Consider the following 15328-nt stretch of genomic DNA (forward strand, 5'->3'; position numbering starts at 1 on the left):
ATTTCATATTGAGGGACAAAGTGATACCTCAAATCAAGCAGATATTAAAGACCACTGCTTCCCAGTTTATGAAATATTATGGACTTTTCCCGGTTTCAGACTCAAGTTTTTCAAGACTAAAATGAAATCAAACGTGCAAAGTTGGTTGAAAAAGTGGAAGTTGACCAAAAACAGCAAAATGTCAAGCACATTTTGCAATGTTTTTCAACAGTATCATTGGAACAAGGTTGACTATTGAGAACATTTCAGGGGGAGGAAAAGATGATCTGAAGGCCTCCATCAGGTATTAGGTTTTACAAAAATAATCAGAAAAACTCCCCTAGACAAAGACCCATAAAAACACGAAAAACGGAAATCCTAAAGCTGTTATGAACAATTAAAGACTAGCGCTGTGTAAACCAGTTTGTGTAATGACGTGAAATGAACACGAATGGGAAAATGGTGGTTAAAGCCATTATACACTTTCAGCACAGAAAAAAATTAAAGTTCACAGATTTACAAATAACTTACAGGGTTTACAGAACAGAAGGTAATGGTGAAAGACTTCTCTTGAAATATTATTCCATGAAATGCTTTACTTTTCGAGAAAACATTAAAACAATTATCAATTCTTGTTGTCGAGAATTACGGATTTATTTTAAACACATGTCATGACACGGTGAAACGTGCGGAAACAAGGGTGGGTTTTCCCGTTATTTTCTCCCGACTCCGATTACCGATTGAGCCTAAATTTTCACAGGCTTGTTATTTTTTATATCAGTTGTGTTACACGAAGTGTGGGCCTTTTGACAATACTGTTTACCGAAAGTGTCCAATGGATTTAATCTCCATTACAATGCATTTTCCATTTCCTTGTTTAGACAGTGCTGTTTTGCTTCCTACACCGTACATACATGTCCTAGGTTTAAATGGCTTTTTTTGTGAAACACAGCATTTCTGCCTATCTTGACGCTGATCAAAAGGTAGTTTTGTTCACAATATGAAACATGTACATTTCAATAACAATAGAACAATGTTAATTTTGTTCAAGTTGATCTTATATGAACTGAACACAATTGCAAATTGTCAAAGACCAGTATTCTCACTTCGTTTATCAAAAAATGTAAATAAAAATAACAAATCTATGAAAGTTTGGGTTCAATTGGTCATTGAAGACGCAAGATAACAATGAAAGAAAAAACTCCCTTATGATGCACAAAATTGTGTGCTCTCAGACGCCTGAGAAAAGCTTCAGGCTTTTAAAAAGTCTTTCTCATATTCAAATATTTTAGTGAGAAATTACCTCTTTCTCAAAGACTTTGATACTTCACGGAGACACAATTCTCACAATGTTTTACAATATCAACAGCTCTTTGTTGCTTGTTACCAAGCATGTTTGAGTGCTCATACATATTTTTTAGTAATGACCAGTGCCAGCAAAGTCTTTGGGAAACTTTTGAATGGTCGCCCAGGTCAAGACTAAAGGCAACAGGAGGTCATATTCAACGTATTTCCTGGCTTGAAATGAGCGAGGAGATCACTGTAACTTAGCGAGGTGGACCACCTCACATTTGAACGAACAAGGAAAACACACATCTGATTAAGAAAAGTTGTCGACTTGTGTTTATGTCAGATTTTTGGCCGATTTGACCCAAACATTTTGATTAAAATTCAATAGGTATTTTGATGGGGGTCGAGAAAGTTACAAGCTTTCATTTGAGCCATTGCTCGAAAAATTCTGCCAATATATCACGTGACCAATTCTTATGTGTTTTATAAAAACGTTTTAAATTTTTGTCATGGTTCCTGACCATTAAAAGTAAAAGTTAAACTTTTTTTCGTTAGAGCGGGTGATACTCTATGAAATACCATTGACAATCTATTAAAAATCTATTTTTTTTATGTTTGGGGCCAAAAATCTAACATAGCATCTTTAAATCTTAATTCAAAATTTGACACCATGACCAACTGTTCTATAATTTTCTTTTTAATCTGAAATATTACATAGAAGTGCACGAAAAGAGTTCTCCAATATTCAGTTCTCATTTAAATCCCTGAAGATACTAATTGATGAAATTTGCACATGTGGGTTAGTTGAGTGTTTATTGAAGACAAAGGGATGGGAATAAATTTACTCTTCCAGTAACCAATGGGTGTAAAGGTACAATGTACATGATGTATATCGTCGCTTTTTTGTACTTCTTAGCAGTTTTTCCAGCCTTTTATTATTGTACATTCATATAAATCAAATTCTATTTAAGTTCCTGAATATCTGGGACGGGTTATTTCGTTTTCATTAACCTCCTCTTACTGTGACAGTTTATAAAATTTACTCTTGTATTATTTTTTTACTCTTTTTTTTTGTTTATATTGCTTTTAATTTTCTGAAACATTCTTAAATATTTTACGTAATTGTTATATCATAATTTTATCATGTGATTTTATGTTTACTTTTAACATGTTAGTTTGTTCGCAGGGCCCAAATGGAAAACAGTTTTTTTGCTGATTTGGCTCATCACCCTGGGTAAATAAAGGAAATAAATCAATGAATAAATGTACCTTGTGTGTATTGACCCATTAAACCTGACATCATCAATCACAGATGATAAATCTATCTTGCCAATTTGGGAGTCAGGTTTCCTCTGTGTTACTGAGTCTCATCTTTGGCAATTCACACAGGGTGTGACCCTTGCTCTATGGTTTGACAAGCGCTATATTCTCTTGCAAATCGACCCTCAAGTTAGGCCAAATAAAAAAAAATACAAGTTGATCGTCCGGATTTTTCAAAAAAGAGGAGGATGAGGGCCTTACTATTTATTATTTTTTTTATCAAGATGGTTCGCTTAGTGTTTCAAATCAAACAGGCCACCAAATCTTCAGTTTGAACCCGTTGCAAACTTATTTTATACCTATTTGTTGCATGAGGACCTGTTAACACTGCTACTGTATTAGTATTAACAGGGTCGGATATGTTAAAAGATTTGCTGGTAGCAGACACTATTATTGTTTTATGAAACAGACGGTTACACATGTTTGAGAGCATCACGTTAGATTTAGAAGTAGCTCCTAGGCCAGTCGTTTTGAAAAGATGACGTAAAAAAGAAATTAAAAAAATCACAACAATCAAAAAATAACAAAATAGTAAAAAAGGATGCGTGCGGGGAAGATCAACTGGTACTTTGTTTTATTTGGCCTTAGCAGACCATGGGCAGACATATGACATCAGTGCAAGGGGGTCCACACCTTTACAATACAGCTGTAAACTTGTGTCAAAAGTCAGAAGCAATACCTTCTTCTTTTCCATCATCATCATCATCATACATTTATTCAATTGCTGTCCTTACCTTTCACAATTCAAAGAAAAGTTTGTCAATGCATTAGGTTCAAATTAAATGTTTCTTCTAAAGACGAGTTACCGTTTGAAACGTCAAGACCAAAGCTTTCAGCGAGCACACACTCCCCTCAAAAAAAGATTTAATACATGGTTGTACCCTTCCTACAGGGTTATACCCGCAAGTTTACTAAGGGAATCAATGTGTGGTCAAGAGGTTTTCAACTAGTGGTTTAATCCCAACGATGCCTGGTTCTTTATAATTTTATCAAGACGCAGTCGAGGTAAATTGTAAAGAACCAGGCCTCGGCGAGTTTAAACCACTAGTTGAAAACCGATTCAACACACTTTGATTCCCATTCATAAATACCTTTTCGGTCAAAAACATCATCACTTTTTGGTCAAAAAGTAAAATAAATGCAAAAATTATAATTGTTATATGATTTCTTTCAACACAACACCCCTCCAGCTATGAAATGGTAAAGCCCTCCGCCGCCCTCAAGTAAACAACTCCTTATAAGGGAATGTTGTGCGCGTCGCGCGTATCGCGTGATCTGGCACAAGCTGTTGCTCTCGACCAATAGGAATGAAGAAACTGTCTTATAAGAACAGGTGCAAGGTCGCGTGTCACGCCCATGAATTAACACTTTTTACCGGTCATAAACAAAGGTTTATACACACCCACGTGACGCGCTCTCCACCAATAGGAATAGCGAAACTGTCTTAGGTATTTATGAATATATATGTATTTAGAGTTAATTTTTATTATTCATAACATGCAAAACTTCAAATATTACTTAGAAGCAATGCCATTTCTCCAACCATTACCAACCTCTGAATCCCAGCCTTTGTTGAGATAATAAATGCAGGTGACACATCGCCCATCTTCGTTTGGATTGTCCACATGCTTGATATAGTGGGTGCCACTGCCAGGATAACACGCTATCATTGCCTGAATGGAATGAACAAAAAACTTTATATCAAGATTGGGTCAACATTTCAAGAACAAACTAAGGTGTAAAAAAAGCTGTTGAATTTTTGTTCCATTGGCAATTGGGGAAAAAAGTAGGAATATTTGATCCCATACAAAGCCTGACCTACACATGTACATCATGTACATGTAGGCTACACATGGTGTACCCTCTAAAGACACTGGACACCTTTGGTAATTGTCAAAGACCAGTCTTCTCACTTGTATCTCAACATAAGAACAAAATGTGACAATTTGAACTCAATTGGTTGTCGAAGTTGCGAGACAATAATGGAAGAAAAAACACCATGTGTGCTTTTAGATGCTTGATTTCGAGACCTCATGCGTGAGGTCCCAAATCAATTTAAATATTTTACAGAGAAATTACTTCTTTCTCAAAATCTACGTTACTTCAGAGGGAGCCGTTTCTCACAATGCTTTATAGATACTATCAACAGCTCTCGATTGCTCGTTACAAAGTACATGTCCAGTTTTTATGCTACCATTTATTTTGCGTAATTACCAATAGTTTCCAGTGCCTTTAAGAGACTTTTCTGGCTTTTTAATCACAATTTTTCTGACAACAATTCGGGAGTCAGATAAAGTAGGAAGAATATCATGACTGATCGAAGCACCATCATACTTTTTTTAAACTTTAAAGTAAGACTGATGCTTTTCAATATATACATGTTGCTATCTTTGGCTCATTTCCAAATAAAAGAAGCAAGATTTCAAGCTAAGCTGACGGAATTCTTCCTGCATACGACAGGGACTCATCTATGCAACTGATGTAAAAAAAAATATTTAAAAAGGGAAATAAATCAATTTTTTATACTATTGAAGCCCAGAAGTCTATCAAATGTGAGGCCATTTCACATGGTTCAACCCATGGTTCAACTGATAAACATGGACGTTGTGATATCATGTTAGCCGTCCATCAATAGTACAGCCATTGAGCTGTTATGTACTTTGGCCTAGTTTGGTAGTCATTGAGCTGCGACATACCTTGGCCTACAAGTACCTTGGTGGCCACAAGCTCGACCTCGACTGTTGCCATTCTGTGGCATTAAGCCATTATATGGAAATTAGCTATAAAGATTTCCGAAAAAGAGTAAAACATTAAAGGCATAGAGCAAAACCAAGCTCACATGATGATGTGACCGGGACAGATATGGAGACCTGCAAAAGAAAGAAAGGAGTTTTACATTTACGACTTGTCCAGCCCTGGCTCCATGGTCCAGCAGACCACTTTACATATTGGTTAATCAGAGACATCATTTTGTAGTCTTGACTGCAAAGAATTTCAAACTTTCTTACAATGAATTATTATCAGTACAAGCATACTAAAAATCAGTCTACTCTTGTCAGGGCAAGGCAGTTTTTTTCTCAGTATGAATAGCACCTGAAAGGTAGGACTTTATTTTCCTCTGCCAGAGCATTTCCAAAGACACCAAGGCAATGACCAGGCGTGGATGTCACAAGGAGTTAAGACTTGCCTTATCTTGTACATAGTATGTTGTATTGTAACTCGTCTTAACTTAGGACTAGCCTTAAAAGTTTTTTAAATCTTCAAGGACTAGTCCTAAGTTAGGAAAGTTAGGACTAGTCCTAACTAAGTACTACATCCGTATGTAGCCCTATTCTTTGTGAAATCAACCCCAGGGCCCAATGCTAAAGAGCTGCTTTTATAAGCAGAAAATTTTCTGATTAATAATTTTCTGGCAAGCAAAAATTAGCTAGAAAGTAATTAACTGGTAACACTATTGATAATAACTTAAACATTTATATTGCAGCCTTGACATTTATACAAATAATCAAAAGCGAAACAGATTTTAAAATGCAAAGAATGGAAGAAAGAAACAAGAATAGTCACAAGGCTAGTTCCCCAGCCGTGACACTTGTGTCCTTAAGCAAGACACATAACCACTGCTTCGTCCTTGGGATGGGACGTAAAGCCGTTGGTCCCATGTGTTGTGTAAACGCATGTAAAAGAACCCAGTGCACTTATCGAAAAGAGAAGGGGTTTGCCCCGGTGTTCCTGGCTGGATTGGCAGCATATTGCGCCATAGCACCTTGTATACCATTACATGGTGCTTAAGGATTAGGTCTTATATCTCAAAATTTGACCCACTCCTTGCAGTAATAATACCTGGCGCTTTGTATCCTTTGGCAAAAGGCGCGTTATAATCATTATTATTATTATTATTATTATTATTATTATTCCCAAACTACAGTATGGGGACATGTCTGTCCATCCAACAGAGAACTAAAAGTTGATTCTTAGATCTATCCTTAACCCTAATGGCATTGGTATTGTTTTGATGTGTTCAGGAGACAGACGCTATCTTTGGCTCATTTCCAAATACTAAGCAAGATTTCCAGCTAAGAAAGCTGACTGAATTCTACCTGCATACGACAGGGACTCATCTATGCAACTGATGTAAAAAAAAAAAATATTGAAAAAAAAAGGGAAATAAATCAATTTTTTATACTAATGAAGCCCCAAAGTCTAGCATTGGTATTGTTTTGATGTGTTCAGGAGACAGACGCCTCTAACTCTAACTGTACCTACATGTATAATGCAAAAAAATAAACTAAAACATACTAAACTCAAGCGCGTTTGATAATGTGAACATGGAAAAAAAGCTGCCGAGCGAGCCTTCTGGATGTTGGTTTTCAAAGTAAGCTCAGAATCAAACCATGATCCTAATTTACCAACACACGCTGCAGGAAAAACTCTAGCATCGACTGTCAATTATCATGATATTGGAAATATTTACTTTACTCTTTGCGCCATTATTTATAAGCCTGTCATTAAAGTGTCATAGACATCCTTTGCCTGACATATTCCAGATGCAATTTTTACCAGCAGCTTGACAAGATATATCGTCAGGTCTAAAAAATAGAAACAGCGAAGCGCCATTGGCATAACACTGAACATGATCCAAATGATGCTAAATGATGTCAAACAATTTGGAGACTAATAGACGATGATAAATAATGGTCCCAACCAAGATCCTTGAGAAACACCAGAGTTAGTGTTGAACTTTTCTGAAAGGTACCTGTACAATGTACCTCGATTAGCATGGTAAACAAAAAACATTGCAAAGCTACTACTATTTTTACAGGCTTCCATTTCCTTGAAATTGGGCCATGGGGCACAGAGGCAAAAGCTTCAGGCCTCGAGTAAAGACAACCATCAAACTAGTACATTTTAATCGTACAAATTCAGTTCATAGATGTTCTACATGAGTCTGCATAGTTTGGACACAGTTTAATTCATGCATACGTAATGAAGGTAATCACAATCTCCAGCAAGTAATTGCAACCATCTGTCAATCAAGAGACCATCTGTTTGTTTTAAAAAGAAACTTGCACACAATATTTCTATAAACAAAAACTAAATATTATTTTTATCAAACCACACTTTGTAGATCCTTGATTGGTGGGACACTTGCATGAGTCACATGTCATTATAAATGCACTGTTCCTGAGCTTTGCAATGTAGGATGCTTCACAGATATATTATATGCTACAAAAATAAACACCTGAGTTTCAAATAACTAATTCAAGATTCAAACTTGCACGAGCCGAATACACTGCATGCGACCTGCCAGTTTAAATTGGGCTGCGAAATTTGAGCGATCTGATGGTGCAATCGTCTCATTCAATTTCCTCAGGCATCGTTTAAAATACTCCTCACAACTCCTCACATTTCAATTCAGGTCTTCCTCAGGCATCGTTTAAAACACTCCTCACAACTCCTCACATTTCAATTCAGGTCTTCCTCAGGCATCGTTTAAAACACTCACTCACAACTCCTCACATTTCAATTCAGGTCTTCCTCAGGCATCGTTTAAAACACTCACTCACAACTCCTCACATTTCAATTCAGGTCTTCCTCAGGCATCGTTTAAAACACTCACTCACAACTCCTCACATTTCAATTCAGGTCTTCCTCAGGCATCGTTTAAAACACTCACCCACAACTCCTCACATTTCAATTCAGGTCTTCCTCAGGCATCGTTTAAAACACTCACCCACAACTCCTCACATTTCAATTCAGGTCTTCCTCAGGCATCGTTTAAAACACTCACTCACAACTCCTCACATTTCAATTCAGGTCTTCCTCAGGCATCGTTTAAAACACTCACTCACAACTCCTCACATTTCAATTCAGGTCTTCCTCAGGCATCGTTTAAAACACTCACTCACAACTCCTCACATTTCAATTCAGGTCTTCCTCAGGCATCGTTTAAAACACTCACCCACAACTCCTCACATTTCAATTCAGGTCTTCCTCAGGCATCGTTTAAAACACCCACCCACAACTCCTCACATATCAATTCAGGTCTTCCTCAGGCATCGTTTAAAACACTCACTCACAACTCCTCACATTTCAATTCAGGTCTTCCTCAGGCATCGTTTAAAACACTCACTCACAACTCCTCACATTTCAATTCAGGTCTTCCTCAGGCATCGTTTAAAACACTTACTCACAACTCCTCACATTTCAATTCAGGTCTTCCTCAGGCATCGTTTAAAACACTCACTCACAACTCCTCACATTTCAATTCAGGTCTTCCTCAGGCATCGTTTAAAACACTCACTCACAACTCCTCACAGTTCAATTCAGGTCTTCCTCAGGCATCGTTTAAAACACTCACCCACAACTCCTCACATTTCAATTCAGGTCTTCCTCAGGCATCGTTTAAAACACTCACTCACAACTCCTCACATTTCAATTCAGGTCTTCCTCAGGCATCGTTTAAAACACTCACAACTCCTCACATTTCAATTCAGGTCTTCCTCAGGCATCGTTTAAAACACTCACTCACAACTCCTCACATTTCAATTCAGGTCTTCCTCAGGCATCGTTTAAAACACTCACCCACAACTCCTCACATTTCAATTCAGGTCTTCCTCAGGCATCGTTTAAAACACTCACTCACAACTCCTCACATTTCAATTCAGGTCTTGTACAACAAAGTCTACAGTCAAAACAAAGAGAGCAGGTCAAGCCCAGCGGTTTTTGGTGATTTCTCATCATCTAAGTCTCTTAGATTCCTACAGTAAGAACCCAGGGCTGTATTTTTGAAAGGGCAAGGGCACCAAGGCATTTTTTCTTTGGCAAAGGGCACCCTTTGAGGAAATTGTGAATTTCTACTGGAGCATTTCAAGGGCACCAAGGCAATTACAAGGGGCAACGGAGGCAATCGCCTAAGTTGCCTCCGTGAAGTATCAGGCCTTAGAACCCCTTGCACTAATGTCATAAATATGGCTGCCTGCCAAATGGTCTGCCAACTAAGGAGTCAGTTGTGTTCAGCAACGATTTGGTGAGAGTCTTAACTGACTCTGAAAATAGTGCATCCAAGATGTATTGTGTTATGATTTCAGTGAAATCGGTCAATAAACAAATCCAAGTGGCAACCACAGCATTTTGCGCTCAACCATGCCAACATTAACTTTGTTTACATGTACATAGCCTAGATATATTACACACATCTCTGAGGGGCGTTGAAGCACGTGCACTATGTTAGTGTGCGTGTGGAAAACACTGATACAGGTATAATAATAATAACCACGTCTTCTCCATTATAAACCCAAAAAGTGCTCATGGCGCTTGCTCCAATAAAAATATTCCCCCTTGGTTGTTCTCCAACAGTGCAAAGAACAATTACAAATTACAAAATCTAGTGAGGTAAAACTTGCAACCAACCTGCAAAACTTGAAAAACCACTTCTTTAAAGGCACTGCATACGTTTGGTAATTGTGAAAGACCAGTGGTTTCACTTGGTGTATTGCATAAAATAACAAGCCTGTGAAAATTTGGGCTCAATTGGTAATCGAAGTTACCAGAAAATGATGAAATAATCAACACCCTTGTTTGACGAATTTGTGTGCTTTCAGATAGGAATAAAAGACTTGTACATGTAGCTAGAAGTCTTTTATTATTTTAGTGAGAAAGTACCTCTTTCTCAAAAACTACATTACTTCAGAGGGGGTTGTTTCCCACAATGTTTCATACTTTCTACAGCTGTCCAGTGCGCGTTACCAAGTCAGTTTTTAAGTTAATATTTGTTTTGAGTAATTACCAAACGTGTACCTTCCCTTTAAGTTGACCTTTGAGGACATCAATGACTACAACATGTACACCCACACATCCATTGTTAAATAACTGTACCTGGTACAGTATGTTAAAACATTACGACATGGATTTCCTTTAGGCATTGCGAACTACACGTACTTGTTATATACAGCAGTACATTCATCACTTAATTGAGTGTACGCATTCCAGAATTCCTTCAACATAATTATTTTCTTTAAAAAAACCTTTAAAAAAAAAACCACAGTAACAAAGCTGAGAGTTGAGACAGAACAGAAACAAGTCATTAAACAGTGATACTCTCTCTCTCTGGCAGAGACAGTGGCAACCTGATAATACTTCATATCAGACCTTTGTTTTCACCAAAGAGCAATAAAACCCATGACCCAGGGTGTACTGGCATTATTTCTCTGAGAGGGTGCCTACGTGCAGTTTCTAGCATTGACATTCTATTTATAGAAACAGGTTGTCCTGCCTGCTGATTCACTGCTGGTTTTCAACACACATTGTACTCCCAGATGACTGCAATCTGAAAAAAATCCTAACACAACACAATGACCCAAGTCAAATAATGATGACATGATCATCAACAATACATTTTGGTTTAAACACTGTTCAAGGGCAGTTTGTGGGAAAGATTCATCAGAGTGCAATTTTGGCAACAACATGTCCAAGGGACATGCACCATAATACCATACTACTAGTCTTCAAGTTCAGTTTCATTCATTCCTCAGTTTATTTATTGGTCACATTGGCTACCTCCATGGTTAAACCAACATGACATTCTTCGTCCACAGCGTGGACATAACAGGAATAAAAAAAATACACACCACAACAACTGATTACGTATTAATTTGATTTCTAAGTACTAGGCCTATACAAAATACTGTATTATTATGGTACTGAACCAAAACATTGTGAATGTAATCATTTGAATAAAAGATTTAACAAAGGGACCATTCTGCAGCCTAACTTCAGGGTGTAGATCTGGATATTTTGACTGACCTGTTAAATTTTTATCATTTTTTAAAAGATTAAAAAAAAAAAAAAGAGAAGAAAAAAAAGAGGTTGCCTACGTGCAATTTCTAGCATCGCTATTTTCATTGGGGTCTAATGTACATCATGATGTAGCTATGTAGGTTGTGAGTTCGCTTGGTCCAAGTACCACATCCAAATGCATAGGATGGGCTGACATCCCTCCCCCCCCGCCCCCCCCCCCCCCCCCACCGACCTGATAACGCACCCTTGTTTATGAAAGATTTGACTATCAGTATCAATGCTCTATAGATTGTGTCACTTGAAAACAACTTAAACTGTTGACATTAGTTGACATTAAATTCCCAACAGTATACTCAGTGTAAATGAATCTAATTTATTATACATAGAAGTTTCAGCTTCATTAGTTGTCATAGTTTCTGTCTGTTCTTGTTAGGGGTTTTACACCTCTTGCCATGAGTGCATTTTTATGTTTTGTTTACTTCCTTTATTTACCGACCTTTTGTACATTTTACTGTTTTTATAGGCCTAATGTTTAAAGGATTTGGGTACTTTTTCAAAATGTCCGTAGATTTACATTAAACTTACAGGGTTTGAAGATAATGATAGTGGAAAGCTTCCCTTCAAATATTACTTCTGAGGTGCTGTAGTTTATGAGAAATGAGTAAAACAATGTCATGAAAAAAACCGTTTACAAGTAAATGCTTAAAATAATTTTCATCTCATGAGACGAAAATTATTTTCATAACATTGTTTTATTCATTTCCCCAAAACTACAGCACCTCAGCACGTAATATTTTCAGGCAAGCTTTCTACTATCATTATCTTCAAACTGTGTAAGTTTAGTGTAAGTCTGTGGACATTGTGTTTTTTGTCCTACAAAAAGTACATACACCCTTTAATATTGATATTTTTATCCGTCTTGTAATTGGGTTGTTGGCACTTGCACTGTTTGATTTGTATAAAATGAAACAAAGTAAAATAAAATCAAAGCAATGTTTTCAGGAGAGTCACGTTAATTATCCGTTGTATGCTGAAATACATGTAACTTTCATCTCACTGAGACGTAAATTATATTTGTGAAATTGTTTTAGTAATTTCTCAGAAACTACAGCACAGGTAACATTTAAAGGGAAACTTTCTACCATCGTTATCTTGAAAGGCACTGGACTGGTAGTAGTTACTCTTAAACAGCTACCTGAGCGGAATGTTTTCGACAGAAATGGTATTTTTACTTGTTTATAATGCACTTGTTCACCATTTTAATGTAATTTTGATATGTGTACACCTTAGTGTACACTTCTGAACTTTTCGTAATTATCGAGTAAAAAATCAGGCCCCTACCTAAAGGTTTTTTGAAAAACTAAAAACACTTACTGCCGTTGAGAGCGGGCGTCAAAGGACAACGCCGCTGACGTCATTTGTGGGAGTTTGCTTTGTTATACATCCACGCTGCAACAAAGCGGCTTTACCTACTTATAATGACGTTTTGAGAGTGATTACGTAACGGAGCTTTTCGCAAAACTCGCAGAAAAGCTCTGGACAAGGGCATACAAAATGATTGTTTTTTTACACAATTGAAACCTATTTATAATCATATGACTCGATTTCCTTATTCATCGAAAACATTTTAAGTGGAATTCAGCAAAGTTCACGACTTGACATTTTCGTTCAAGCAGGTCTTTAAACAATTAGGCCCTATAGCATAAAAACTTACTTGGTAACAAGCAATGGAGAGCTGTTGATAGTTAACACAGTGTGAGAAATGGCTCCCTCTGGAAGTGACGTAGTTTTAGAAAGAGGTAAATTCTCACTCAAAAAATAAAAGACTTTAGCCGAGGTCTTCTATTTGAACATTTGTGTAGCGTGTAGTACAAAAGGTACCCAAACCCTTTAATTCATAAACACTCTTCTTACTTGTTCAAGATCGTTTACATTACTCTTCTTACTTGTTCAAGATCGTTTACATTATCCATGGAGCCTCCATAAGATCATTCTTAGTATCGTTTGTGTACATGTTGTGATTGTGCGCAATGTGCAGACTGCAGTACAGTCGTTCCCATCATGCATCACTCCATCCTGAACAAGAATGTGTACTTAGCGCATCAGCCCATCCCAGCGGCCTTGGATGAGACCTTTAGGGCTGAGCGAAGGTTGTGTTTTGTTTTTGAGGTACAAGACGCCCTGTAGTAGATCATAGAGGGCGGAGGTGCACATTAGGTATGATATTTTACCCTTGTGAAAAAAGTTTCGTTAGAGGCAGTGGACACTATTAGTAATTACTCAAAATAATTATTAGCACACAACCTTACTTGGTAACAAGTAATGGGGAGAGGTTGATTGTATAAAACATTTTGAGGAACTGCTCCTTCTGAAGAGACGTAGTTTACGAGAAAGAAGTAGTTTTCCGCGAATTTGATTTCGAGACCTCAGATTTAGAATTTAAGGTCTCAAAATCAAGCATCTGATTGCACACAACTTTGTGTGACAAGGGCGTTTATTCTTTCATTATTATCTCGCAACTTCGACGACCGATTGAGCTCAAATTTGCACAGGTTTGTTATTTTATGCATATGTTGAGATACACCAACTGTGAAGGCTAGGGTTTGACAATGATCAATAGTGGACACTGTCTTTAACAAAGATCCACTGGGCATTGCTATTACTTGCCAATTCCCCTCCTTAACACAATACTCACCTCTGTCCTTCCGTTGATGTTTTTAAACCCTTCGAGTTGCTCCTTGCACTGCTGAATTATCAAGTCCATTTTGGAAATAAGGGCGCCAATGTTTTTGGTCTGTGGAGTACTGCCATCCGACCATGCTATCATATCCCCTCGTATGTCCTTACAACTTGAAGAGCCCGACTCCTGACTAGTAACCAACTGTCCACTCTGGAACTTGCCATTCTCTCGTAACGCCTTAACCTCGTCAATTATGGCATCGCCAAGATCCTGTCGTAGAAACTTATCCACTACGCAAACGCCAAATCTACGCATGTGGTCGCTGACATAATGCACCAGAGCATTGGTGTTCCTTTCCGCATGAGAACTATCGGAGCCTCCACCACCTGTTTTTTTACATGACAGGGAGTTTTCTTGTTCTTTACTGAAGACCTTGTTGTTCATCATGTTCATACTAAGCTCAGAGTTGTTCTCCCGTTCAGTTCCTTTATGATCGTCTTTTTCACCTTTACAAGGGGTGAGTGTGTGCGTGTACAAATGTTCCCTTTGAATGTTTGCTGAAAACTGTGCAATATCCTCTTGTCCTTGGGAGTCTTCTGTGTGTTTGACATCATCGGTTCCAGAACTAGGTATGACACCCCCTCTTGAAGACAGCCTACCCCTACCAGTATTTTGTTCATTCTTGCAGGATTTGCTTCCAGTTCCACTCTTCTCAGTCGAACACTCCATCTTGCTTGGTTTGACTTTGAGTGTTTTCTCATCCTTACATTTCTTACCAGTAGTCTCATGTTGTTGCTGGCTTCCCGTCTTACAGCATGACGTCTTGTGCATTTTCCAGTGTTGTTTCTGGTGGTCTCTACTGCAGTACCACGTACCTTTACAACGACCGCATAGTTTCAGATTGTTGAACTCTTGGCAGAAGTCGAAAGCGCACATTTTCTCACTGCCAGTGACACTGCTGGAAGGATGTGGCTGTGAAAAAGCCATTGTTTAGCATCGTAGAAATAACAAGATTTAGAAACTAATAGTCACAACGAATAAACTTGAACCACATTTGATGATTTGACGAGGAAAACAGTTTTAATGTGATCAACGACACACGCCGACACCATCATCACAGCGCAGTGACTGACGGTTTCCGAATACACACACGACGTACACACACACACATGGCTGCATGTTTTTTTTTTTTTTTTACTCGTCGTAATGTGTTTGTACATGTATGGACGCTATTACTTGTACAGAGTACATGATATGCCACTG

The 15328-nt window shown here is 37.8% G+C and overlaps 1 protein-coding gene across 1 annotated transcript; it reads right to left on the minus strand.

Annotated features, from left to right (window-relative positions):
- Nucleotides 1-4142: 4142 nt before the first annotated feature.
- LOC117292369 (egl nine homolog 1-like) lies at nt 4143-15212 on the minus strand (the record flags this gene model as incomplete). The annotated part of the gene is given in 3 exon segments (XM_033774397.1): nt 4143-4262; nt 5429-5459; nt 14081-15212. Coding segments are annotated over 3 exon segments (1123 nt in total), but the record flags the coding sequence as incomplete, so codon positions are not given.
- Between the last annotated feature and the right edge of the window lie 116 nt (nt 15213-15328).

The sequence above is a fragment of the Asterias rubens genome, chromosome 1 (genome assembly GCF_902459465.1).
Source record: "Asterias rubens chromosome 1, eAstRub1.3, whole genome shotgun sequence".
NCBI classification, from domain to species: Eukaryota; Metazoa; Echinodermata; class Asteroidea; order Forcipulatida; family Asteriidae; genus Asterias; species Asterias rubens.